The sequence below is a fragment of the Tamandua tetradactyla genome, chromosome 11 (genome assembly GCF_023851605.1).
Source record: "Tamandua tetradactyla isolate mTamTet1 chromosome 11, mTamTet1.pri, whole genome shotgun sequence".
In the NCBI taxonomy this organism is placed as follows: Eukaryota; Metazoa; Chordata; class Mammalia; order Pilosa; family Myrmecophagidae; genus Tamandua; species Tamandua tetradactyla.
The window spans coordinates 82,211,228-82,234,816 of record NC_135337.1 but is presented as its reverse complement, the minus strand read 5'-3'; the positions used below and the strand labels follow the sequence as shown (position 1 = coordinate 82,234,816).

Below are 23,589 nucleotides of genomic sequence, written 5' to 3'. Positions count from 1 at the left end.
TGGCCCAGAGGGTGGGGCCTGCCTGGGGCAGCCCAGCATAAAAGGCAGGAGGGCCCAAGGGAGTGGCTTCCCCCACCTGCCGTCCTGCTCACCTCGCAGCACCCCACATTGGGGCAAGGGGCACTGGTGGGACCCTGCTGGCCATTGCTCACCTGCAGCTGTGCCCACCTGAGCACTTCCTGGACAGGTAAGGCCCGGGTGGGGCAGTTGGGGGTGGCAGGATCTGCTTCGTTTCTCACAGACCTGAGGCTCTGCATCATTCCGCCCTATCCTTTCCCTGCGAGGCTGCCTTTGGTGGGGTGCACAGACCCTGGAGGAAAATGGGTTCCCCACAATTCCCCCAAGCTCTGCAGAGAAACAAGGACCAGGGAAATAGGTGGGAGCATGGGGAGAAGGCGTTCGTAGAGGGGAGGTTACCCCCACTTCTATCTCACTGCATGACCTTGGAGAACAGCCTCATCTGTAAAGTGGGCTTTATGAGTCCTGGGGGGGGGAGGGGCAGCCCCCCACTGTGCCAGCTAGGTCCTTGTCCATACGGCCCCAGGTAAGGGGTGTGGCTAGTCCCTGCCCTCCTCGGGCCTCAGTTTACCCATCCAAACAGCAGGCGGTGAGGATGGTGAAGCGCATATGATGGGGGCAGGGCCTCTGGTTCAGACCCCACCCAGCACAGACCACTCTGTCCTTGGGCAGGATTATAAGGATTTCCTGTGCCTCAGCTTCTGTGTCTGTGAAGTGGGGATAAAGTTATTTGATGAGTGTTGGCAGGAGCCGGTGACCCTGAGTCTTGGCACCCCCGGCGTATGTTAGGTGCTCCACCTGCTACTCTGAGCTGGGCCCTTTATCCAAATCTGTCTCCAAGTCCCCCTACCCTGGGGGGCCCTGCCAGACTCAGGGTTGGAGGCCCATTGGATGGAAGAAGAGACTGAGGTTCAGAAGGGCCCCATGGCAAAACTTAGCCCAAGCCTGGGGGACAGAAGCCTGGGCCCCCTCCACCCATGTCCCTGTCACCCTTCCACAGATGCTGGGCCACCCACAGCCCAGGCCAAGAATTGGACAGCAAGGCCACACACCATCTCGAGCCTCGGTGTCCCCTTCTGTTAGGGGCTTGGGCCTTGCCCGCCCTGCCAACGTTTACTAGCCCCTTGTTCGGGGCTATATGTGGAAATTGGCTCTGGAAATCCTTCCTGCACCCCCAAGGGAAGCTGCTGCTGTGATGTTCCTATTTCACAGAGGAGAAAAAACGAGACTCAGGGAAGTGGAGTGAGATTCAAACCCAGGCCCAGCTGACCGGCTGGGGGTCCGAGAAAGGGGCTGCCTGGGTGTGGCCCCAGGAGGAAAAGTGGGGGTCTGGAAACAGGCTGTGGACTTGGGTGTGTGGCCCCTCTCCGAGCCTCGGCTTCCCCACCTGCAATGGGGAGCCCTGTGGTGGTGGGAGAGCCAGCCAGAGCAGCTACTGGAGGGAGGCGCCCGGGGCGCAGGGGCCGGCTCCCAGTGGGCACGCTGCCCACCCCCGCCCTGCCCGGGTATCCCTTTTCGCCCTCCTCCCTGGACTTTGCTTCCCGCGCCCGGGTGAGGCAGGAAGAGAGGCACACCTGCCTCCCGGGGCGGCACCTCGTCCCCTGGCAACCCGGTGGGCAGGGCAGGCCTGGGAGGACTCCTTGGGCAGCGAAGGAGCCAGAACTGGGGCTGGAGGCTGCCGGGGGCCAGGAGGCGGCAGGTGAGGCCGGAGGGATCTCCTCTGGGGTGCGGACTGCATGTGGCATGGGGGTGGGGGGCTTAGGTGCCACTCAGCATCGTCAGCTCACCTTTGGGGACACTGGGGGTGCAGGTGGGGCACCTGTGAAGAAAGTACCCACCCCCCACCCCATCCCCCTCCGGACCCAGCCGGAGTCTCAGGCTGGTGGGGGTTCCCTCATGCTGCACCCCGGAGACTTTGGGGCCTTGGGAGCCACTTGCTCCCCACTTGGCCCCCAGCCGCTCAAGCAGAGGCCCCAACCCTGCAGCTCAGGTCCCCCTCCCCAAGGCTGAGGGGCCCCAGTTTCCAGAGCCCTGAGCTCTGACCTGCCATGGGGAGGGTCCTGCTCGTTGCCCCCAGGGCCAGAGGACAGAGGAGGGGGCTCCCCATTGTTCGGGGAATTCTGGAAGTTTACGGGGAGATGCTTATCAGTGCCAGGCAGACCTGGCTCGGCCCAGCCGTGGGCAGTAAAAGGGGACCCTTGGAGACTGGGGTCTGGTGTGGGGACACAGGAGCAGGTGTGGGTAGAGGCCAGGGAGGAGCAGCTGCAGCCCGGGGTGCTGGGGGCTCAGCCAGGGTCCTGGTGGGCGGGGAGACTCATCGGGGACTTTGCCTGACCAGAGACCCAGGGTAAAACTCCAGGAGCAACTCCCTGCTGTGTGACCTGTTTCTGGGCCTCGGGGCCCCTCCAGGAGACCTTTGCCCCAAGGCAGTAGGCCAGTTAGGGTGATAAGAAGGCAAATGACTGGCACCAGGGGCCATAAACCCCACTTCCATTTAGTATGGATAAGGGAATAGGGTGGGGCAGGGGAAGCAATACAGAGAGACTTCCTGGAGGAGGTGGCTCGGGCTTCAGGACCAGCTGCTCCGCCGTTCACTGTGCAACCTCGGGTGAGTGGCTACCCCTTGCTGAGCCTTAGTTCTTGCCACTGTAAACTGGGGGTGAGCCTGGCCCCCTCATCACAGATTCCCACAGGGAGTTGACAGACTTCCAGAGTGGGGCATTCAGGATAGGGGGCAACATGAGAAAGGGGCACAGCAGTGATCACTGTTGTTGTTCCCTTGCATGGAACTCTGACTTCCTCCTTGGGGCTCCCTGCAGCTCACTTCACAGATGGGGAGAGCCAGACTCTGCAGAAGGGAATGCCTGCCCCGGAGCTGCATAGATTGTAACATCCCCGCCCCCACCGCACCAGTGTTTGTTGAGCGCCTGCTGTATGCCAGGCCCTCGGGGACAGCCACCTGTGCCTGCTGTCCAGAGGTGGGGTGGAGGCCCTGCTGGCCTCAGTGAGTCACCCAGGGGCGATGGGCTGAGAAGGAAACCACAGACCCAACCCTGACCCACCCCTACTGGGCAGCAGATGCCCACTGGGACAAGGTGAACATTCCTCGCCTCCCGCAGTTGCTGTCCATGTGGGTTATAGGTTTGCTGGATACATGCAGTCCCTTAGCTCGGCTGTTATTCCTGCAGTCACTCCTGCTGCACCTGCCGGCCCCGGGGAACCACAGGGTGGGGACGGAGCAGGGCCAGGTCTGCTGAGCCCTTTGGGGTCAGTGCTGGGACTAGAGAATGGGATTAGGGCTGGAGGCTGTCGGAGGGAAGCTAGAGGGGGCTGGAGGGGAACTGAAGGGGGGCCGGAAGGGGGCTGGAAGGAGGTGGAGGAGGGCTGGAGGGGCTGGAATGGAGCCGGAGGGGTAGAACCGGGGTCCTCCCTGGGTCTAAAAGGAGCCCAAACCCAGAACGTGAGCACCTGAGATGAGACCACACCTTATTCAGCCAATCTTATTAAGTGTCTGCTTGTATACCAGGCTCTGGGCTGCAGGAGGGGACACTTGCCTTGGCCTTCAATGAAAGAGAGTCCTGGGCTGGAGTTGCAGGTGGGAGAGGACAAGGCTTTAAGTAAACCCATCCCCCTTTCGAAAATCTGTTGATCCTTCCGTGGGGGCAACGCCTTCCCAGCACCTGTAGGTTTGTTCCTTTCCCTTCCGGACAAAGACTTAGACCAGGCAGGCCTGGGGGTCCCACTGGGGTTTATTACTCAGGCTTGCTTGTTTCTACAAAGAGTTTCCTTCTGATTGGTTTTGAATATTTGATACATACAAAAGAGCTCCAGACTCAGAGGCACGTTTGTAACAACATTGTTCCCATGGTGGGTTTGGTGCAGCTTGACCAGGAGGCGCTACCCACCTCCGCCTGAGAACAAATGCACTGAGCTTTCAGGAGCAAGTGGTGTAACCGCTCAGGCAGGGCTGGCAGCGGAGGCTACCAGAGGCATTAGTACCAGTGCAAGCTTCGAAGTTCATGGGTGCTTGGGCAAGTCTCCCTTTCCTGGGCTGCACAAAGGTGACATCTCAACACACAGGTGCTCGGTGCAGGGTCGGTCCTGCTGGGCTGTTGGTGACAGCTCAGAGGGACAGATGCTCTGGGGGCCACTGGGGAGGTGTCCTGTGGCTGCAGCGAAGAAGCAGAGGAGCAGAGAAGGGGATCCTTGAGGCATGGAGGTGCAGAGAGCTGCAGGGGCAGGGATGGGAACTTGAGTACCCAGGCAGGAGCTGCCAAGGTGTGAGCAGGTGTGTGACCTTCTAGAAGGTTCCCGGAAGCTGTGCTTGGATGGGCCTTCGGGGCACTGGGTCAGGGTGTCAGTCCAGGGGCCCCACCCAGGCTTAGCAAAGCAAGGTCCAAATCTTTCCCCAGCACACCCTGGCCTTATGGCACCACCGCAGGGGATTGTCTAGGATGGGACAAAGTATCCCAGTGGGCGGGGAAAGGAGACAAAGCCAGGAGGTGAGGGAGCTGGGAAGGTGGAAGTTCCCACCATCCCTTCTCCTCACCGGGCGCCACTGTTCCCACTTGTCACCTCTCCACAAAGGGTGGGCCAATCGGGGCCATTCAGAAAAGGTCGGGTGAAAATTAGTGAGGGAGCCTCAGCCTGAATAAAGGCAGAAAGGGGCTTGCCCCTTGGGAGAGGGCAAACAAAGGTGTGGGGTAGAGAAGGGTGCCAGGGAGTCTTTCTGGGGAGGTGGCATTTGATGTGGCTTGGTGGCTCAATGTGATGGGATGTAGAGCTTTTGGGGGCTGAAGTGGGCAGGAATGCCTTGAATTCATTGGGCTGCAAATGTCAGACATGCCACCCAAACAGGCTGAGAAGTGCACACTGTTGGGGCGATAGCAGAGAAGTCTGGGGATTCAGGCACAGCTTGATTCAGGAGCTCAAACAATGTTTTAGGACTCAGGTGGATGTTGGCTTGCTCTCCAGTGAGCAATTCTCTGCCCCTCTCATTAGCCCAACAACCCCAGTGAAAAAGGGTCCGATGTTCCTCATTAATTCCACAGCCCCAGGATTTCATGCCAAGGCCAGGCTGACTCTGAATTTGTCAGAGAAGCCAGAGGATGGGATACTCTGATTGGCTGGGTTGGGCCACGCTCCAGTCGCTGAACCAATCACAAAATCCAGAGGGTGGGATGCTCTGACTGGCCAGGCTGCGCCACACCCTAGTCTCTGAGCCAATCACAGAGCCCAGAAGGTGGAATATTCTGATTGGCTGGGACGGGTCACACCCTCTTCCCTGAGCCAATCACAGAGGCAGTTGATTCAGACTTTCGCATTTGAAGGACTGCGAATTGTCCTCTTACCTAAATGCCCCAACCTGGTGGCCTTTGGGATCTAAGCCAGCATCATCTCCTTCCCCTCTCCCATCAGGTTCTAAGTGTCCGCCGCTACCCCCCCCCCCCCAGGAAGGTTTCCAGGACCGGCTGGCCGAGGCCCCAGGAGATGGACCGAGTGACCAGATACCCCATCTTGGGCATAGCCCACTGGCCCCGCGCCACCGGCCTGGCGCTCGACGGGGACACCAGCTATTCGTTCGAGGTGGTGGACGTGGGGCCCGAGGCCGGCGCCTGGGTCCAGACGGAGCTGCAGGCGTGGCCTGAGGCCCGACTGGACACAGAGAGACCCAGGGCGTCCCCCCACCTGCGCGCCTCCTCCAGCCAGCCGACCCCGTGGCGGTTCCGCTCGGAAGAGGAGGAGAAAGTGAAGGGTGACCGCCTGGACACCGAGCACGCCTTCCCGGGGAGGCCCCGGGACCTCGAGCAGGAGCGCTGGGCCGTCATCCAGGGCCAGGCGGTCCGCAGGGGCGACACGGTAGCCACGCTCCGGGGCACTCCTAGCCCCTCGGACGGGGCCCCCCGCCAGCCCTCGTCGGCGTCCCTGGAGGAGAGCGCGGTGGACACGGGGCAAATCGACTTCCTGGCTGCAAGACAGCAGTTCCTGAGCCTGGAGCAGGCGCATGCGGGGATCCCCGGGTGCACGCCCCCAGCGGCCAGCCAGGCCCCGCGGGCCTCCAACAAGCCCCACCTGGCCAAAGGGTCCGTGGGCCCCGTCCAGTGCGAGGAGAAGGAGGTGGCCAGGCACGAGCAGAAGGGCCGTGTCCCTCCCGCTGGGCCCTTCGTCCCGACCGGCGACCACCCGGCCTCCCGCGCGCAGGCGGGGTCTCCGGAGCCCACCCAGGAGACTCCCATCGAGCGGGAGATCCGCCGGGCCCAGGAGCGCGAGGCGGCCCTGCGGGAGCAGAGGGGGCTGCAGCGGGCGGCCGGCTGCCCGGAGCTGGTGGCCGTCCCCTCCCGGCCGCTGCTGACGGTGGAGAGTCCTGGCCCGGCCCCCCGGAGGGAGAGGGGCCGCCCGTCGCTGTACGTGCAGCGGGACCTGGCGCAGGAGACGCAGCGCGAGCAGGACCACCGGCAGGAGGGTCTGCGGCTGCGCCGGGCGTCCTCCACCCACGCCGTCTCCGGAGACCCCGAGCCTGGGCTCAGGAGGACCTCCAGCTCGGACACCGTCCTGCGCCCCGACGCCCGCGCCACCAGCCCGCCTCCCGGGCCCAGAAAGGTGAGCCGCATCCCGCCCGACGCCTACCTGCCGTACCTGGGCGCCGGGGCCTCCCGGCTGGAATTCCCGGCCTACGGCGCCTCCTGTGGTCCGTCTGCGGCGGGGTCCGCGGGGTCCCAGCGGCATCGCTCGGAATCCTCGGGAAAAGCCCCGGAGGCCCAGCAGGAGCACCGGCAGCCCCTGCGAGCCAAAGCGGGTGTCGTGCGCCAGGAATACTTCTTCCTGCGTCCGCTGAGGTTCAGGGTCCCCGACGTGCCTCGAGAGGCGGAGGCTCCCCAGGTCTGGGGCCAGGAGGTGGCCGGCCCCCAGCTGTGGAGGCTGCAAAAGACCCCGTCCTCCGAGCTGCTGGCGAGGGAGGTGGAGAGCGCCCTGCGGCGGGAGCGCGAGATGGCGGAAGAGCGGCGCAGCATCTTCTTCCCCGAGGTCTTCTCCCCGCACCCCGAGGAGAGCTGCGACCAGGACTCCAGGAGCTCCTCTCGGGCGTCGGGTGAGGAACCCCGGGGACAGCTGGACGGCCGGGAGGGTAAACCCCTGACCATCCCCTCCCCCCAGGCAGCCCTCTGTTTGCAAGTCTGCTGCTTAAGCGCCAACCCCACCTTGTGGTTTTTGCTTTCTGGGTTCGGGTGCTTTGCTACTAAGTTCGCCAGGGTTGGGTTCCAGGGTGCTACATCCTCTGAGTGGGTGCTCCTCTCATTCACATGAATTAGCTCCTCCCGCCGGGGGTGGCTGTCAGTGATTCCCACCTGGAACCAAAGGGCCACCTGTCTGTCCACAGATTCCCACCTAGTTGGGGTGAATCTGTCCTGTCGTTTCTCCCACTGGCCTGGGGTCTGATGGTCTCCCAGCTCTCGGATGGGTCCACGTCTCCTGGGCTGGGGTCTAACAGATGTCCTGCACTCATGGGGCTCTGGGGCCCTCCCTGATGCCCCTTCTTTCTCTTGCACCCCGACCCCCCCAGGCATCACAGGCAGCTACTCCGTGTCTGAGTCGCCCTCCTTCACTCCCATCCACCTGCATTCAGACCTGGTGTGGACAGTGGCGACTGAGCCCGAGTCCCCGGGGACCCCACCGGGGAATGGTCCCCAGCAAAGAAAGAAGAAGGACCTGCAGGTGAGTCCAGCCCTGGACACGGCTCACCCCCTTGAGAGCCACAGGGGGGCAGCAGCAGCCTTTCCCGAGGGTGATGAGTGAGGTTTAAATCGGGCCTGGATTCCAGTCCTGCTTCACACACCACCTCACTGACTGTGCCTCAGTTTACCCCACATGGGAGGTACAGAAAGGATAGGGTGCTGTTCCTATCCCTGGGTGCCCGCTAGTGGGGCCCTGGTCAGGGCCTCTGACTCCAAGGCCAGAGAATCTTACCACCTAGAGGATGAGGAGTCTGCAACAATTTACTATCACATTCACGATTTCAATGTGTTGATGATTGTCACAATTATTATTACTGTTTATTGCAAGTGGGATGAGCCCAGGGCCCTAGCTGCACCCTGCCTTGGTGGGAAGTCTTGTTACCCCCATTTTGCAGAAGGGGAAACCGAGACACCCAAAGCTGAAGTCTCACATGCCCAGGGACAAATGGCTCCTTAGCTCCTGAGCCAGGCCTGGTAACCATGAAGCCATATGCTCCCAGGTGGGACAGCAGGACCTGGTGGGCAATAAAATGAGTCCCAGCCTTGCCCGATTGGCACTCATGGCCTGGCCCTGGGATTCGGGGCCCAGACTGGTGCCCAACAGCCTGGTTCAAGTCCCAGCCTTGCCACTTGCCAGCTGTGAGGCCTTTGGGCAAGTTGCTGCTCCTCTCTGACCCTCAGTCTCCTCTTCTGTGAAATAATCATGATAATGAGAGCAGCCCACTCCGAGCTGAGCTTGTAAATATCAACTGTCTTAATTATGATTATGTCAAGATGAAATAATAGCCAGTGATGGACAGAGGCTGTGTCGTGGAGACATCATGATGGGTGGCTTTAGTTTGTGGTCGTTCGGGGGAACTTTGGGAGATCAAGGGGGTAGAGAACGCCTTCCTTTCTCTCCTGACCTGGTGACAAATGTGGCTGACGCATTTTCCTTCCCCCAGTATGCTGGCCTCAGTCCCTCGGACCACATCAACTCGGAGGTGAGCGGGCTTGCGGGCGAGGATTCCGGGCCTTTCTTCTGGGCATAGGGATTCCCGGGTGGCTGCTTCAGGCAGACTCTGCTATGACCTGCTTGTCATGGATGAAGGCTGTGGAAAGGGGGTCCTCCCGCTGCTGCATTACCATGTTAGGGTAGCCTTCCCTGAGCCAAGACAAGCTCCAGAAGTGGGCATTGCCTTGCCATGCTCAGCAGGGGCAGCTGGGCCTGTGGCCACATTACAAGAGGTAGAAGGTCTGGAATTGAGGAGGGTTCGACCCTGCTTCCCTCTGTGAGCTGGGAAGGGGGGCCGTCCAGGAGGCTCCAGTGGGCGCCCTGTGCCTGTTCTTGCAGATCCTGGAAGCCACACGGGTGACCCGTCACAAAAGTGCCTTAGCAGAGCGCTGGGAGGCTGGCCTTTACACCAGTGAGGACGAAGATTGAGCTTGCTGCATCCAGGATGCCACCCTCCTGCCCTTCCAGCCATCACCCAGCCGCCCCACCCCATCCCACCCCCCACCTTGGGAAATAGGACCCCATTTAAATCCACGATCCAAGAACCACAAACCACCTGCCAGCAGTTGTGGGGGTTTCGGGCTCAAGGGTTTTCTCCCCACTTTTATTTTCCTGGAGAACTGTCTCTCTTTTTTTTTGGCTCTAAAGCTGGGGGTGAAATTGGGCTTGTCCATGTCCTCGAGGGAACAAACCCAGAATGAGCTGCCCACCCGCTGTGGACGACACACCCTGAGCCTCCCCTCTCCGTCTGACTGTCCACGATGCCTTCACCAGCCCTGGGCCGTTTGCTTCTCCTTTGTCTCCAGCCTACCAGGCTCACGTCAAGCTCCATTGGCTCTGAGTCTGTGTTTGTCGAATGACTGAATGACCACATCAAGTGAGCGCATGACCTTTTCAACACCCTACACCTCTTCTCATCTAGCCTGCCTCCCTGCAGCATCTGCCCGGCATTGGTAGAGGTGGCAGGAGTCCTTAAGTGGGCACTACGTATATACCAGGCGATGCCCCAGGAGGTGGGATTGGGCTGCTCTGCTGTCACCCACTGTAGGCCCTTGGGAGACCGCCTGACCACCCCCTGTCTCAGTTTCCCCTCTACCCAGGGAGTAACCATTGGACCCGCTCTGGGCACATGGTGGGCAGTGACACTAGTCTCAGCACTGGGTGGAGGGGCCACGTCCTCCAAACCCACACTGGCCTGGGGTGTTAATTAAGCCCCAGAAGGCCACCCCCACCTCCTGCCACCCCCATCGCGGGCCTGCCTCTGGGCAGAGGAGAGGAGAGAGGAGGCGGGGCCGGTGTCCAGTAGGAGGGCCTAGTCTGAGGGAGGTGGCCAAGCTTGGCCTTTTCTCTTGGGTTCTAGACAATTCTGTCTCAGCCCCACGAACCAAACACGGGGCCTGCAGTGGCCCCACCCATGCTTCCGGGGGCTCCAAGCACAACCTGGGGGTGCGTCTCATCAGCTTCCCCAGTCTCCCCACCACATCTTCTCCCCAAGTGTCTGACGGACCCTGCCCTCCGTCCCCCTGCTCAGAGAGTGTGGCCACTGCCACGCAACACGTGGCTTTTTTGGTGTCTACTCCTGTCACTCAAAACCTCACCTTTGAGGCTCATGCCTGTTGTCACGTGGAACAGAGCCTCCTTCCTTTTTAGTTCTGAGCCATAGTTCCTTGTCTGGATGACCCCACTGTGCTTTTCTCCATTGGTGGATATTTGGGTCGTTTTCCATGTTAGGCGTAATGGATAAATGCAGCAATGAATATGTGTGTTCACCTCGACGAGTTTTAAGCACTTATTTTACCAAGTTTTTGAGAAGGTCTGCGTCAAAGTGGGGACCTGGGCTGGTTTGCAGCTACCCCCCAAAAGGCCATGCTCTTCTAATCCAAAAGGGACAGACCTATTGTGAGTGGAACCCTTTGATTAGGTTGTTTCCATGGAGATGGGACCCTGCCCATTCAAGGTGGGTCTTAATCAGCTTACTGAGTCCTTTAAGAGGGCTCACTTGTGGTCAAAAGGACCCAGACAGAAATAGCCTGGGTGTTAAGCAGGCTTAACTCACAGAAAGAGCCAGAACCAAGGAAGCTAAGAGATGAAAGCCAGAGTTTGCCCCAGAGTTACTAAGTGAGGGTCCCCAGGTGCTTGGAGAGGAAGCCACTGGAAGCAGAAGCTGGAAGCAACGAACCGGGAACAAGGACCTCAGATGCCAGCCACATGCCTTCCCAGCTGACAGAGGTATCCCAGATGCCGATGGCCATTCCCCTGAGAAAGGCCTTAATTTGGACATTTTCAATGTTGATGCCATAATTTGGACATTTTCACGGCCTTAGAATTGTCACTTGTAACCTAATAAATCCCCTTTCTAAAAGCCAATCCACTTCTGGTGTATTGCATTCCGGCAGCTTTGGCAAACCAAAACAGTACCGAATGTTCCAGAACATTCCAGGTGCCCAGAACGTTCCCACAAGCCCTTCCTGGTAAGCACTCAGAGGGAGCCACTGCCCTGACTTCTCTCCCTGTAAAAGGTTTAATATTTGACATAGGACATGCAACCGGCACCATCTGCCAACTGGTTAGGGGTGCAGACCAGAGGCTCTGACTTTGGCTTGGCCACCCACCTGATTCCCGTAACCCTTCGTGGAGCTCCCGTTTTGGAAATCCTCCTGTGGAGTTCGCACATGTGGGCCTCCATCCCCTCGCCCCCAGCCCCACTGTCCCGGCCTCAGGTCACATCCGTCAGCATCCCTGTGGGAAACACCTGAGGGTGCAGAATCTGCTGTGAGTGTGGCTGGCAGACACCAAGCTCCAGGTAACCTAGCTTTGTGTGATCAGCTCCCTTGACCAGCTTCTAATCAATAAAACATGGCAAAAAGTTGACAGATGGGCTCATTGCCCTTCCTCCTACGTGCGACATGACTCCCAGGACTGTCAATCTCCCTGGCAACGTGGGACAGGACTCCCGGGATAAGCCAGGAGCCGGCATCATGGGGTTGAGAAAGTCTTTTTGACCAAAAGGTGGAAAAGAGAAATGAGACAAAAGAAAGTCTCAGTGGCTGAGAGATTTCAAACAGAGTCGAGAGGTTATCCTGGAGGTTATTCTTACACATTATATAGATGTTCCTTTTTAGTTTAGGTGTAGTGGAGTGGCTGGAGGGAAGTACCTGAAACTGTTTCAGTAGGCTTGATTCTTGAAGATGATTGTATAATGATACAACTTTTATGGTGCGACGATGTGATTGTGAAAACCTTGTGTCTGATGCGCCCTTTATCCAGCGTATGGACAGATGAGCGAAAAAATATGGATAAAAAAATAAATAAATAATAGGGGATAAGAAGAGATAAAATAAATAGGGTAGATTGAAATACTAGTTGTCAATGAGAGGGAGGGGTGAGGGGTATGGAATGTATGCATTTTTTTTTCTTTTAATTTCTTTTTCTCGAGTGATGCAAAAAATGAACATTGTGATGACTATACTGCTATGTGATGATATTGTGAGCCGCTGATTGCATACTTTGGATGGAATATATGTGTGTCAGGGTCTAAAAAACCACCATGGCAAAGGAGATGGATGTCACCTCCTGATTGAGTTACTTTATGCAAGACTCATCTTGCCAGAGCTGGAGATCCTGCCTGCATGTTGGAGGAAGAAGCTGTCCGTTAGAGTAGGAGGCCCCTGGGAGGGGTGGGTGGGCCAGCCAGCAGCCAGCCACGGCCAGAGCTCCTGGCTCTATAGCCGCAGGGAAGCGAATTCTGCAACAACTGAGCAACCCCAGAGATGGATCTGCACCCAGGTGAGTCCTGGTGAGAACTCAGCCCTGCCTGCACCTCGATTCCAATTTTTGAGGATTTGTCCATGCTACAGCTAGACTGGGACCCTTGGAGGCTGTGACGCCACCAGCATGGTGGTTTGTTCCGTGAGACCCCACGAGCGAGCAGCATGGTTCGAGTTTCAGCCTCGGGGATTTCGGGCTGCTCATCGCTGCAGAACGCTGTGGCTGGCCCTGACTAATCAACCTTCACAAAACCAAGAGAAAAATTAAATCCACTCCTTGGGAGATTATGAGAAGGGCTGTGGGAGGCACCCAGGGCTGCCTATGGTTTGCAGACTATCTTTTTATTTTTTTAAATGCCAAAAAACACCAAACAAACGCAAACATTCCTATTTTGATCATTCCAGTCTACATATATAATTAGTAGTTCACAATATCATCACATAGTTGCATATTCATCATCATGATCATTTCTTGGAACATTTGCATCTGTTCAGAAAAAGAAATAAAATGAAAACAGAAAAAAAATTTATACATACCATACCCCTTACCCCTCCCTTTCATTGAACGCTAGCATTTCAAACTAATTTATTTTAACATTTTCCCCCCTATTATTTATTTTTATTCCATATATTCTACTCGTCTGTTGAGAAGGTAGATGAAAGGAGCATCAGACGCAAGGTTTTCACAATCACACAGTCACATTGTGAAAGCTATATCATTATACAATCATCTTCAAGAAACATGGCTACTGGAATACAGCTCTAAATTTTCAGGCAGTTCCCTCCAGCCTCTCCACTACATCTTGACTTACAAGGTGATACCTACTTAATGCATAAGAATAACCTCCAGGATAACCTCTTGACTCTGTTTGGAATCTCTCAGCCATTGACACTTAGTCTCATTTCACTCTTCCCCCTTTTGGTCGAGAAGGTTTTCTCAATCCCTTGATGCTGAAGTCTCAGCTCATTCTAGGATTTCTGTCCCACGTTGCCAGGAAGGTCCACACCCCTGGGAGTCATGTCCCACGTAGACAGGGGGAGGGTGGTGAGTTTGCTTGTTGTGTTGGCTGGAGAGAGAGGCCTCATCTGAGCAACAAGAGAGGTTCTCTTGGGGGTGACTCTTAGGCCTAGTTTTAAGTAGGCTTGACCTATCCTTTGTGAGGTTAAGTTTCATATGAACAAACCCCAAGATTGGGGGCTCAGCCTATAGCTTTGGTTGTCCACACTGCTTGTGAGAATATCAAGAATTCAACTTGGGGAAGTTGAATTTTCCCCTGTTCTCACCATTTCCCAAAGGGGGCTTTGCAAATACTTTTTTATTCACTGTTCAATCACTCTGGAATTTATCGGGGCATCACTCTGGACAAACCAACATAATCTCATGTCCTACCCAAGGTTCCATGTACTTATAGTGTTCAGTCAAACTATCTACATAAGTTATATTAGGAAATGCACTAGTCAAAATATAAATTTTGTGCCAAATAAAATTTTTTGCTTTAGTCTCACACAGAAGTTGAAATTTTAAAATTTTAATTACCATCTATTTTCAGCACCCTGCAGTAATGACATTCCTTTGTTCTTCCTCAGGCAAAAACATTTTTTAAATATGTACATATGTATTAGAAGTGACCTAAAAAAATCAATCGTGTTGGAAATTCTTGGTTTATCCAGCCCAGCCCGTTCTGATGAAGTCAGGGCTTGAGGTTTGACATGTTAGCTTATATCTTTTATGACTGTCTTATGTTTGTGATTTGCTTTGAAATTATTTCTTTTACGAATCCCGCCCCTTGGAACATGGAGAGAGAATTCTGCCCGGCAGCCGGGCTGACATGCTCTGGAAGGTCTTCGGTGGCAGGTTTCCGTGATCTGCTCACAGTGGTATCCGCCCATCCCGGGGGCCCCTCATTCATGGAACAAGGCTGGTCATCTTTCCTGGGTTCCTCCCAGCTCTGTATTCTGAGCTGCCCTAGAAGGGAGGAGAATTCACTAGAAAAGCTGAAAATGTGACCTGCGTTTCTCTCCCTCCCACGTGGACTGTCAGCATTTGTCCCCTGCTTCTCCTTCCAAGCGCACCTCTGCTTTTATCAGTTCCTGCAGGACCATGCAGTGTTTGGGCAGGGAGATCCCAGAGCCGCTGCCTTTCGTGACCCGTTACCCACTAGCTGCACGTGTATCCATCAGCTTTTGCTGTGTAACAACCACCCTCAAAACTTAGTGACTCACCCCCAGCCTTGGGGTTTGTTCATATGAAACTTAACCCCCAAGGATAGGTCAAGCCTACTTAATTTTAGGCCTAAGAGTCACCCCCAAGAGAGCCTCTTTTGTTGCTCAGATGTGGCCTCTCTCTCTAGCCAACACAGCAAGCAAACTTGCCACCCTCCCCTGTCTACGTGGGACATGACTCCCAGGGGTGTGGACCTTCCTGGCAACGTGGGACAGAAATCCTAGAATGAGTTGGGACACAGCATCAAGGGATTGAGAAAACCTTCTCGACCAAAGGGGGAAGAGTGAAATGAGACTAAGTGTCAATGGCTGAGAGATTCCAAACAGAGCCAGGAGGTTATCCTGGAGGCTATTCTTATGCATTAAGTAGATATCACCTTGTTACTCAGGATGTAATGGAGAGGCTGGAGGGAACTTCCTGAAAATGTAGAGCTGTGTTCCAGTAGTCATGTTTCTTGAAGATGATTGTATAATGATATAGCTTTCACAATGTGACTGTGTGATTGTGAAAACCTTGTGTCTGATGCTCCTTTTATCTACCTTGTCAACAGACGAGTGGGACATATGGAATAAAAATAAATAATGGGGGAACAAATGTTAAAATAAATTTAGTTTGAAATGCTAGTGATCAACGAAAGCGAGGGGTAAGGGGTATGGAATGTATAATCTTTTTTTTTTCTGTTTTCGTTTTATTTCTTTTTCTGTTGTCTTTTTATTTCTGTTTCTGACTTGCTGCGAATGTTCTAAGAAATGATGAATATGCAACTATGTGATAATATTGTGAATTACTGGTTATATATGTAGAACGGAATGATGTGTTAATGTTTTTGTTCGTTTGTTGTTACATTTTTTTAAATTAATAAATAAATAAATTAAAAAAAAAAAAAACTCAGTGGCTCACACCAGTAGCAGCTTAAGAGCTTGCAGGTCTGAGGGCCGGTGGACTCTGCTGGACCAGGTAGTTCTTCCAGGTGGTTCTTCCAGGTGGTTCTTCCAGGTGGGCCTCGGCGGGGGCTCAGTCTGGGGCAGGCCTCCCTCCCACAGCCGGCAGCGGTGACAGGCAGCAAGACTGCAAGACAAAATTCAGGGCACCAAGTGAGAGTTGAATCTCAGATACACAGTGAATTATTTTTTAGCATAAGTATATCCCAGACATCGCATGTGACGTACTTATACAGAAAAATCATCCTTCGTTTATCTGACATTTGAAGCCACTTGTATTGTTGTTTGCTAAACCTGGCAACTGGAGATGGGGGTGACTCAGTACATGTCTCCCCAGGCTGGCCGGGCCCCTTCTCTCAAGGAATCTGTGGGAGAGGAAGGACCCAGGGCTCAAGCCCTTTAAACGCCATCACTCCAGCCAGATGTGCTGCCATCCCGTTGGCTGATGCACGTCCCACAACCGGGCCCGAGTCCATTGGGAGAAGTTTGGAGCCGGGAGGCATGCCCTGGGTGACCCACTGTTCAGTGTGACCTGAGCCACCTTGTAATCCTCCCCGCCTCAGTTTCTTTGCCTGTGACATGCAGATGACAAAAGAACCCCCTCCGAGAGTGTGACGAGGGTCCTTAGCTCCAAAGAGCAGTGCTGGTATGCAGTCAGTGCCAAATCGGTGCCAGTATGCAGTCAATGCCAAATTGGTGTTGGCCTGGGTAGCTGCCCGGATGGCGATTTGTTTCTCGTCTGCTGTTCCTGCCACCTGGGTACCTTAGGGCTGTGCCAGTTCCTGCCATCACCTCCATATCCCTAGAACCCAGTCCCAGACCTGGCAAACAGTAGACGCTCAATATATACTGCAGACGGGGCGGGCCACGGTGCCTCAGCAGGCAGAGTTCTCACCTGCCACGCCCGAGACTCGGGTTTGATTCCTGGTGCCTGCCGATGCAAAAAAAAAAAACAAACAAAAACCTACTTCAATGTATACCACAGTCCTTCCTTTGTCAATGCTTGTGTGTCTGGTTCTGTTTAAATCACCAGGGACCAGGCTTCAACAATCCCGGGAAATGTGTGAAGCAGTGACAGGCGGTGGCCTCATGCTTGAGCCCCGGAACCCCAGTGTGGAAAAGGCAGACATGATCAACTTAAGATTCTGGAGATGAGGCCAGCCCAGACTATCGGGGGGGTGGGGAGTGGGGCTAAGTTCAATGATTAGCATCCTTATGAGAGGAGAGAGATGGGGTGACATGACCACAAGCCAAGGATGCCTGGGGCCACCAGGAAGGACCCCCCAGAGACTTTGGAGGGAGCATGACCCTGTCCATGCCTTGTTTTCGGACCTCTGGCCCCCAGCACTGGGAGAGAACAATTTTGTATTGTTTTAAGCTGTTTGTGTTACAGTTGCCACAGGAAACTCGTACAGATGGGATCGTGGAATAAGGGCCATGAAAACATGTAACAGGGGAGGGTGCAGTGCTGGATGGCCCCTTGGCCAGGATGGCTGGGGAGGCCTCTTAGAAATGGTGCCATTGGGCAGAGGCCAGAATGAGGTGAGAGAATGAGCCAGAAAAGTATTTCCAGGAGGCAGATGCAGCGTGTGCAAAGGCCCTGGGGCAGGGCTGGGCCAGGTGTGCCAGAAGAGCAGCAAGGAGGCCCGTGGGGCTGGAGTGGAGGAAGTGAGGAGGAGGCTGGGGGCAAGGGGACAGAGCCAGGACATGCAGGGGGAGCTGCAGGGAGAACTAGGGATTTTACTTGGAGAGAAATGGGAGCCATGGAAGATTGTGGGCAGAGGCAGGAGCCCTGGCGCGGGTGTTCGCAGAGCCCTCTGGATGCTGCAAGGAGGATAGACGGCTGAGCCCTAACAGGCGGTGCTGAGCCTGCTCTGAGCCCTTTGTCTGTGGAGATGCCCAAGAGACGTCTGTGGAGGGAAGACAGGAAGCTGCCAGCTCACTTTCTCACTGTCCTGCGGCCCGGCTGACCTGGACACTCAAGTATCCAGAATGCATTCACTCCCAGCCTCCAGAAGAAAGACTCACAGAGCTCAGGTTTCCTGCCCACCCAGCTGCAGGCCCCTGGGGTAAAGCAGAGGGAACCACTCACTGGGAGGAGCTCCCCAGGGTCAGTGCTGCGGGGTCGCCAGGAGGTGGCAGCACAAGGCCATGGTCTATGCCCACAGGGCCGACCTGGGATTCCCTGCATCATGGGAGAAGGAATGGGGCTGGGGGTGGGGGTATGGGGTCCACGTCACTATAAAACCTGCAACCTCAGACTGTGACAACAGCAAGTGCTGGTGAAGCTGTGAGGAGAGGGATGGTCTTCGCCACTGGGTGGGTTTAGTCGTATCGTCTGGCTATTTAGGAGGCAATGGGGTCCCAAATTCTCAATAAAAAAATGCGCAAACTGAGGAAGAACGAAGGAATGTCATTACTGCAGGGTGCTGAAAATAGATGGTAATTAATATTTTAAAATCTCACCTTATGTGTGAGACTAAAGCAAAAAAAATTTATTTGGTACAAATTTATATTTTGACTAGTGCATTTCCTAATATAACTTATGTAGATAGTTTGACTGAACACCGTAAGTACTTGGAATCTCAGATAGGACATGAGATTTTTTTAGTCTGTCCAGAGTGATGTCCCAATGAATCCCAGAGTGATTTGATCAGTGAGTGGAAAAGTATTTGCAAAGCCCCCTTCGGGGAATGGTGAGAACAGGGGAAAATTCAACTTCCCCAAATTGAACTCTTGATATTCTCACAAGCAGTGTGGACAACCAAAGCTATAGGCTGAGCGCCCAGTCTTGGGGATTGTTCATATGAAACTTAACCCCACAAAGGATAGGTCAAGCCTACTTAAAACTAGGCCTAAGAGTCACCCCCAAGAGAACCTCTCTTGTTGCTCAGATGAGGCCTCTCTCTCCAGCCAACACAACAAGCAAACTCACCACCCTCCCCCTGTCTACGTGGGACATGACTCCCAGGGGTGTGGACCTTCCTGGCAACGTGGGACAGAAATCCTGGAATGAGCTGAGACTCAGCATCAAGGGATTGAGAAAAACCCTAGAATGAGCTGAGATCCAGCATCAAGGGACTGAGAAAACCTTCTCGACCAAAAGGGGGAAGAGTGAAACGAGACAAATGTCAATGGCTGAGAGATTCCAAACAGAGTCAAGAGGTTATCCTGGAGGTTATTCTTATGCATTAAGTAGATATCACCTTGTTAGTCAAGATGTAATGGAGAGGCTGGGGGGAACTGCCTGAAAATGTAGAGCTGTGTTCCAGTAGCCACGTTTCTTGATGATGATTGTAATAATGATAAAGCTTTCACAGTATGACTGTGAAACCTTGTGTCTGATGCTCCTTTTATCTACCTTGTCAACAGACGAGTAAAACATATGGAATAAAAATAAATAATAGGGGGAACAAATGTTAAAATAAATTTAGTTTGAAATGCTACTGATCAATGAAAGGGAGGGGTAAGGGGTATGGTATGTGTGAATTTTTTTTCTGTTTTTGTTTTATTTCTTTTTCTGAATAGATGCAAATATTCCAAGAAATGATCATGATGATGAATATGCAACTATGTGATGATATTGTGAATTACTGATTACATGTGTAGAATGGAATGATCGAAATAGGAATGTTTGTGTTCGTTTGGTGTTTTTTGGTATTTAAAAAAAGTAATTAATTAATTAATTTAATTACATTTAAAAATGTGCAAACATCTTAACCCAGAGCCCAGAGATCCAGCTGTGCCCAGAAACCATAGGTCAGCTGTGCTTCAAGGGTCTCACTGAGCCACGGGCAAGGAGCTTCACAGGTGTGGGAAAAGAAAGAAGCAATCTTTAAGGCCAATGCCAGAGAAAATCACCTCAGCAGCAGATGGGAAACCTGCAGCCTTCCACAAGACAGGAGGGGGCTCTAGTATACGAGAAAAAGTCCTAAAGCTCAGATTGCTGGTGGGGAAAATGTGTGCAGAGCAGAAAACACAGAGGGAATCACATATGTTCTCTTAGCTCAGAGATGGCACTGTGTTCTTAGAGAAAGATCTAGAAACCCACATGCATGTGTTGGCAGAGTGGTGAGCTTGGGGGTAGGAGGGGTGAGAAGGAATAATTGGTCTGACCTGGAAATTTAATTCAACAGGGAGGACATGTTACTAGTCAGTTTATGAATACAATGTCGATTATTCCAGGAAAGACACTTCTTGGGAAACTGGCTGTATCTGTCAGCTGTCACTGCGTAACAAATTGGCACAGCCTTAGCTGCCTACAGCGCCACCAGGCGTGGCCTGGGACAGTCCTCTGCTCAGGTTACAGTACAATTACGGTCTTCCCCGGGCTGCTCTCCTTTGGAGGCTCGACTGGGGAAGAATCCACTTCGAGCACATTTGGGTGTTGGCAGAATCTCTCCGTTACAGCAAGGGGCAGGTCCCCATTTACTTTCTGGCCTCTCTCAGGTACTTGCCAGGTGGCTCCTCTATGAGCAAATTCACACATGGCTCCTTCCTCCTTCCTGGGCATGGTTAGAGGCTCCCCTGATTGGGTCAGGCCCACCCACAATCATCTTCCCTTTTGATTAATTCAAAGTCAACGGATTTAGGGACCTTAAGCATCTGAAAACCCATTTACTTTTGCTAATTGATATCCTGTCTGCACTGGAGGGGCTGGTACTATTAGTTTGGACATTTCTACAGCATTAGGATTGTAACTTAGTAACCTAATAAAACCTACTGAAAAAAACCAACCCATTTCTGGTATATTGCATTCTGGCAGCTTTAGCAAACCAGAACCAAAGGAGGCTCGGTTCAAATGCCATTCCCGGTTCCCCCTCACTGGGCCACCTGCAGTGAACCAGGCATTTCCCCTTTCTGAGCCTCAGTTTCCCTGCCAGTAAAAAGAGGAATTACCCGTTTACTCCCAGAATGTATGGGAAGATAGAGGCCTGATTGAGAGTACAGCTCTTATTTGGCTGTCATGGTGGCCAAAAATATATATTTTTAAAGATTTGCCAATATATAAAAATCAAGAAATTTTATATGAAAGTCTGGATTCCTTGAATCTCTTGAAAAATCCCCAACCTCTGGCCACGCTGGCCGTGGCCTCGCAGAGACCCCAACCACATCCCTCCCTGACTCTGGGGTCACTAGTGGTCGAGGGGTGCAGGGAGATGCCCTGGGGAGTCAGCGGACTGGGGGTATGTTGTGTAACAAGCTCGAGGGACAACTGTTCCCTTTTGGCAGTTTCACCGCATTTCCCTTTTTATATGAGAAATGAAGAAACTCTAATTGGATAAAAATTAGGCAGGGCCTTGCTGAGAGAAGTTTCTTTTAAAAAATAAATCATCCTTGGGCCTCTTTAAAATTCAAGTCACGGCTGCAGCCCCTCTTTCATGTGCCTTGCATCCGCTGGAATTCGCAGCAAGTACCTGGGCTGCGTCTTGGAGCCAGAATTAATTGGGGGGGGGGGCAAACTCAGCGTGGGGAAAAAAATGGTTGGAAGTTTCCTCGGCAAGTTGAGCACAGGACTGCCCTGTGACCTGCAATCCCACTCCTGCGTACGTGCCCCAAAGAACTGAAAACAGACACTCGGAAACTTTGCACCCTGATGTTCACAGCCATTTATTCGCGATAGGCAGAAGGCAGGAAAAGGCCAAGTGTGCACCGGCCGGTGAAATGGACGAGCTCAAGGTGGTCCATTGGCCGCGAGAAGGGCTGACGTTCCGACACACGTGGCAGCGTGTGAAACTTTGCAAATGTCCTGCTGGGACCCAGGACAAACAGCATATGATTCCCCTGATGTGAAACACCCAGAATAAGCAAATTCGTGGAGACAGAAAGTGCAGTCAAGGTTACCCGGGACTAGAGGGAAGGGAAGCTATTGCTTCATTATTGGTTCAGTTTCTGTTTGGGATGAAAAAAAAAAATTTTTGGTAACGGATGGTGACAATGGTTGCACAACGTTGCCACCGAACAGAACATTGAAAGCGGTTGAAGCGGCAAATTTTATGTCACGAATAGGTTACCACCATAAAATAAAATTTTGTAATGTTTCAAGAAGAAACAAAAACTTCAGCCCACGATCCAAAGGGGCCGTTCTCAGGGCACTGGTGGTCGGCTTTGCAATCATTGGCCCACTGGTTGCAAGTTAAAATCTGCAGGGACCCGGCAGCTGCCCCTTCTCTCCCAGCCTATTCATAAAACCCTTCCTGATTTCGTGCCTCGGTTTCCTCACCTGTAAAATGGCAGTGAGGCGAGAACTAAAAGAGGGACTCGTGGAAAGCATGTAGGACCGGGCCTTGCATACAGCAGGCACTCAATAAGTGTGGCTGTGATTGCTTCTTTCGTTAGCTGCACGTCTGGAATTTTCTTCCACTCCGAGGCGGACACTGCAGCCCAGGCATGTTCTGTTGGGGCCAAACAGCACTTATTATTATTATTATTATTTTTTACTTTTTTTTGGTATAATCTTCTACAAAGCAAAGAAATAAAAAGCAATAGTTTTTAAAACACTCTTAAACTGGTAGTTACAGTTTGTCAAATCCCAGAGTTTGTCATGGGCTACCATACCATTGTCTCAGATTTTTCCTTCTAGCTATTCCAGAATATGGGAGGCTAGAAGGTTTAAATGTTTTTTTTTTAATCATCACAATCGACTTTCTTTCTTTTTTGTGAAAAATAACATGTATACAAAAAAGCAATACAATTTGAAGCACAGCACCACAATTAGTTATAGAACATATTTCAGAGTTTGGTATGGGTTACAATTCCACAATTTTAGGTTTTTACTTCTAGCTGCTCTAAGACACTGGAGACTAAAAGAGATATCAATGTAATGATTCAGCAATCATATTCATTTGTTAAATCCTATCTTCTCTGTATAACTCCACCATCACCTTTGATCTTTCCGTCCCTCTCTTTAGGGGTGTTTGGGCTACGGCCATTCTAACTTTTTCATGTTGGAAGGGGCTATCCCTAATATGGGATAGGGGGATGGAGCTACCTGAGATTCTGGGGAGGCTGGGCCCTCTGCATTGCAGGACTTATCTGGTCCAGGGACCCAGCTGGAGGTTGTAGGTTTCTGGCAAGTTACTCTAGTGCGTGGAACCCTTGTGGAATCTTATATATTGCCTGGGTGCTCTTTAGGATTGGCTGGGTTGTTTATAAAGTCCCAATTTGTTGAATCAACCAATTTCTTGGGAATATTTGTTTGTGTTCTGTCTGATTTTAGTCATGTATTCTAATAAAAGTTGTATAGTTTTGTATTTTGCATTTCATGTAAAAATTAAATTGTAAGAATTTAATGCACCTGCAATTCTTTCTTACATGCTTGGAAAGAGGTGCAGGGATTTAATGTTTTTTCCACATTGATAACCAATTGCCCCAGCTCCTTTTATTGATCTTGATAATAACTAACAGAAGTTCTAATACTTTGTTGACTCTCCTGGAGTTTCTCTGTAGAACAGTCATACCCTTCATGTACAATGGGAGATTTTTTTTTCCCTTTTCCAATAAACCTTTAATTATTTCATTAAAAAAAAAACCCACCATAAACCTGTACAACACAAACAGTAAGTTCCATTGTGAGGTCTGGACTATGCTTATGGCATAATTCTATAATGCCTCCTCGGTTGTAATAGATGTGCCCCACTAATTGTTAACAACAGGGAAAATCACGTGGAGGGAAGGGGATTAAGGAAACTCTGTGCTTTCTGCAGAAACCTACAATTTCCCTAATAATAAAAAAAAAAAGGGTGACCCTCCAAGCGTGGTGCTTAGTGAGAGAGGAACCAGATACAAAGTTCTCAGGTCCAATCCCCAGGATACCAAATGTCCAGAACAAGCAAATCCACGGTGACAGGAAATTCGTGGCTGCCGGGGAGGGGCAGGGAAGAGGGACTCGGGATGCTGAGGGTGCAGGCTTCCT

General features: G+C 52.7%; 1 protein-coding gene across 4 annotated transcripts; it reads left to right on the top strand.

The window, feature by feature from the left end:
• The first annotated feature begins 74 nt into the window (after positions 1 to 74).
• On the top strand, positions 75 to 11,235 carry MISP (mitotic spindle positioning). Of its 4 annotated transcripts, none has more exons than XM_077121409.1 (5): positions 75 to 187; positions 5,437 to 7,105; positions 7,577 to 7,728; positions 8,693 to 8,731; positions 9,082 to 11,235. In XM_077121409.1, the coding sequence occupies exons 2-5, from the start codon at positions 5,509 to 5,511 to the stop codon at positions 9,169 to 9,171; spliced, it is 1,878 nt and encodes a 625-aa protein (XP_076977524.1). In that variant the 5' UTR covers positions 75 to 187; positions 5,437 to 5,508; the 3' UTR covers positions 9,172 to 11,235. The 4 variants fall into 4 exon arrangements, with proteins under 4 accessions (XP_076977524.1, XP_076977525.1, XP_076977527.1 ...); XM_077121410.1 differs by having other exon boundaries at positions 81 to 187; positions 5,472 to 7,105; XM_077121412.1 differs by lacking the exon at positions 75 to 187 and adding an exon at positions 1,583 to 1,717.
• The last annotated feature ends 12,354 nt before the right edge of the window (positions 11,236 to 23,589 follow it).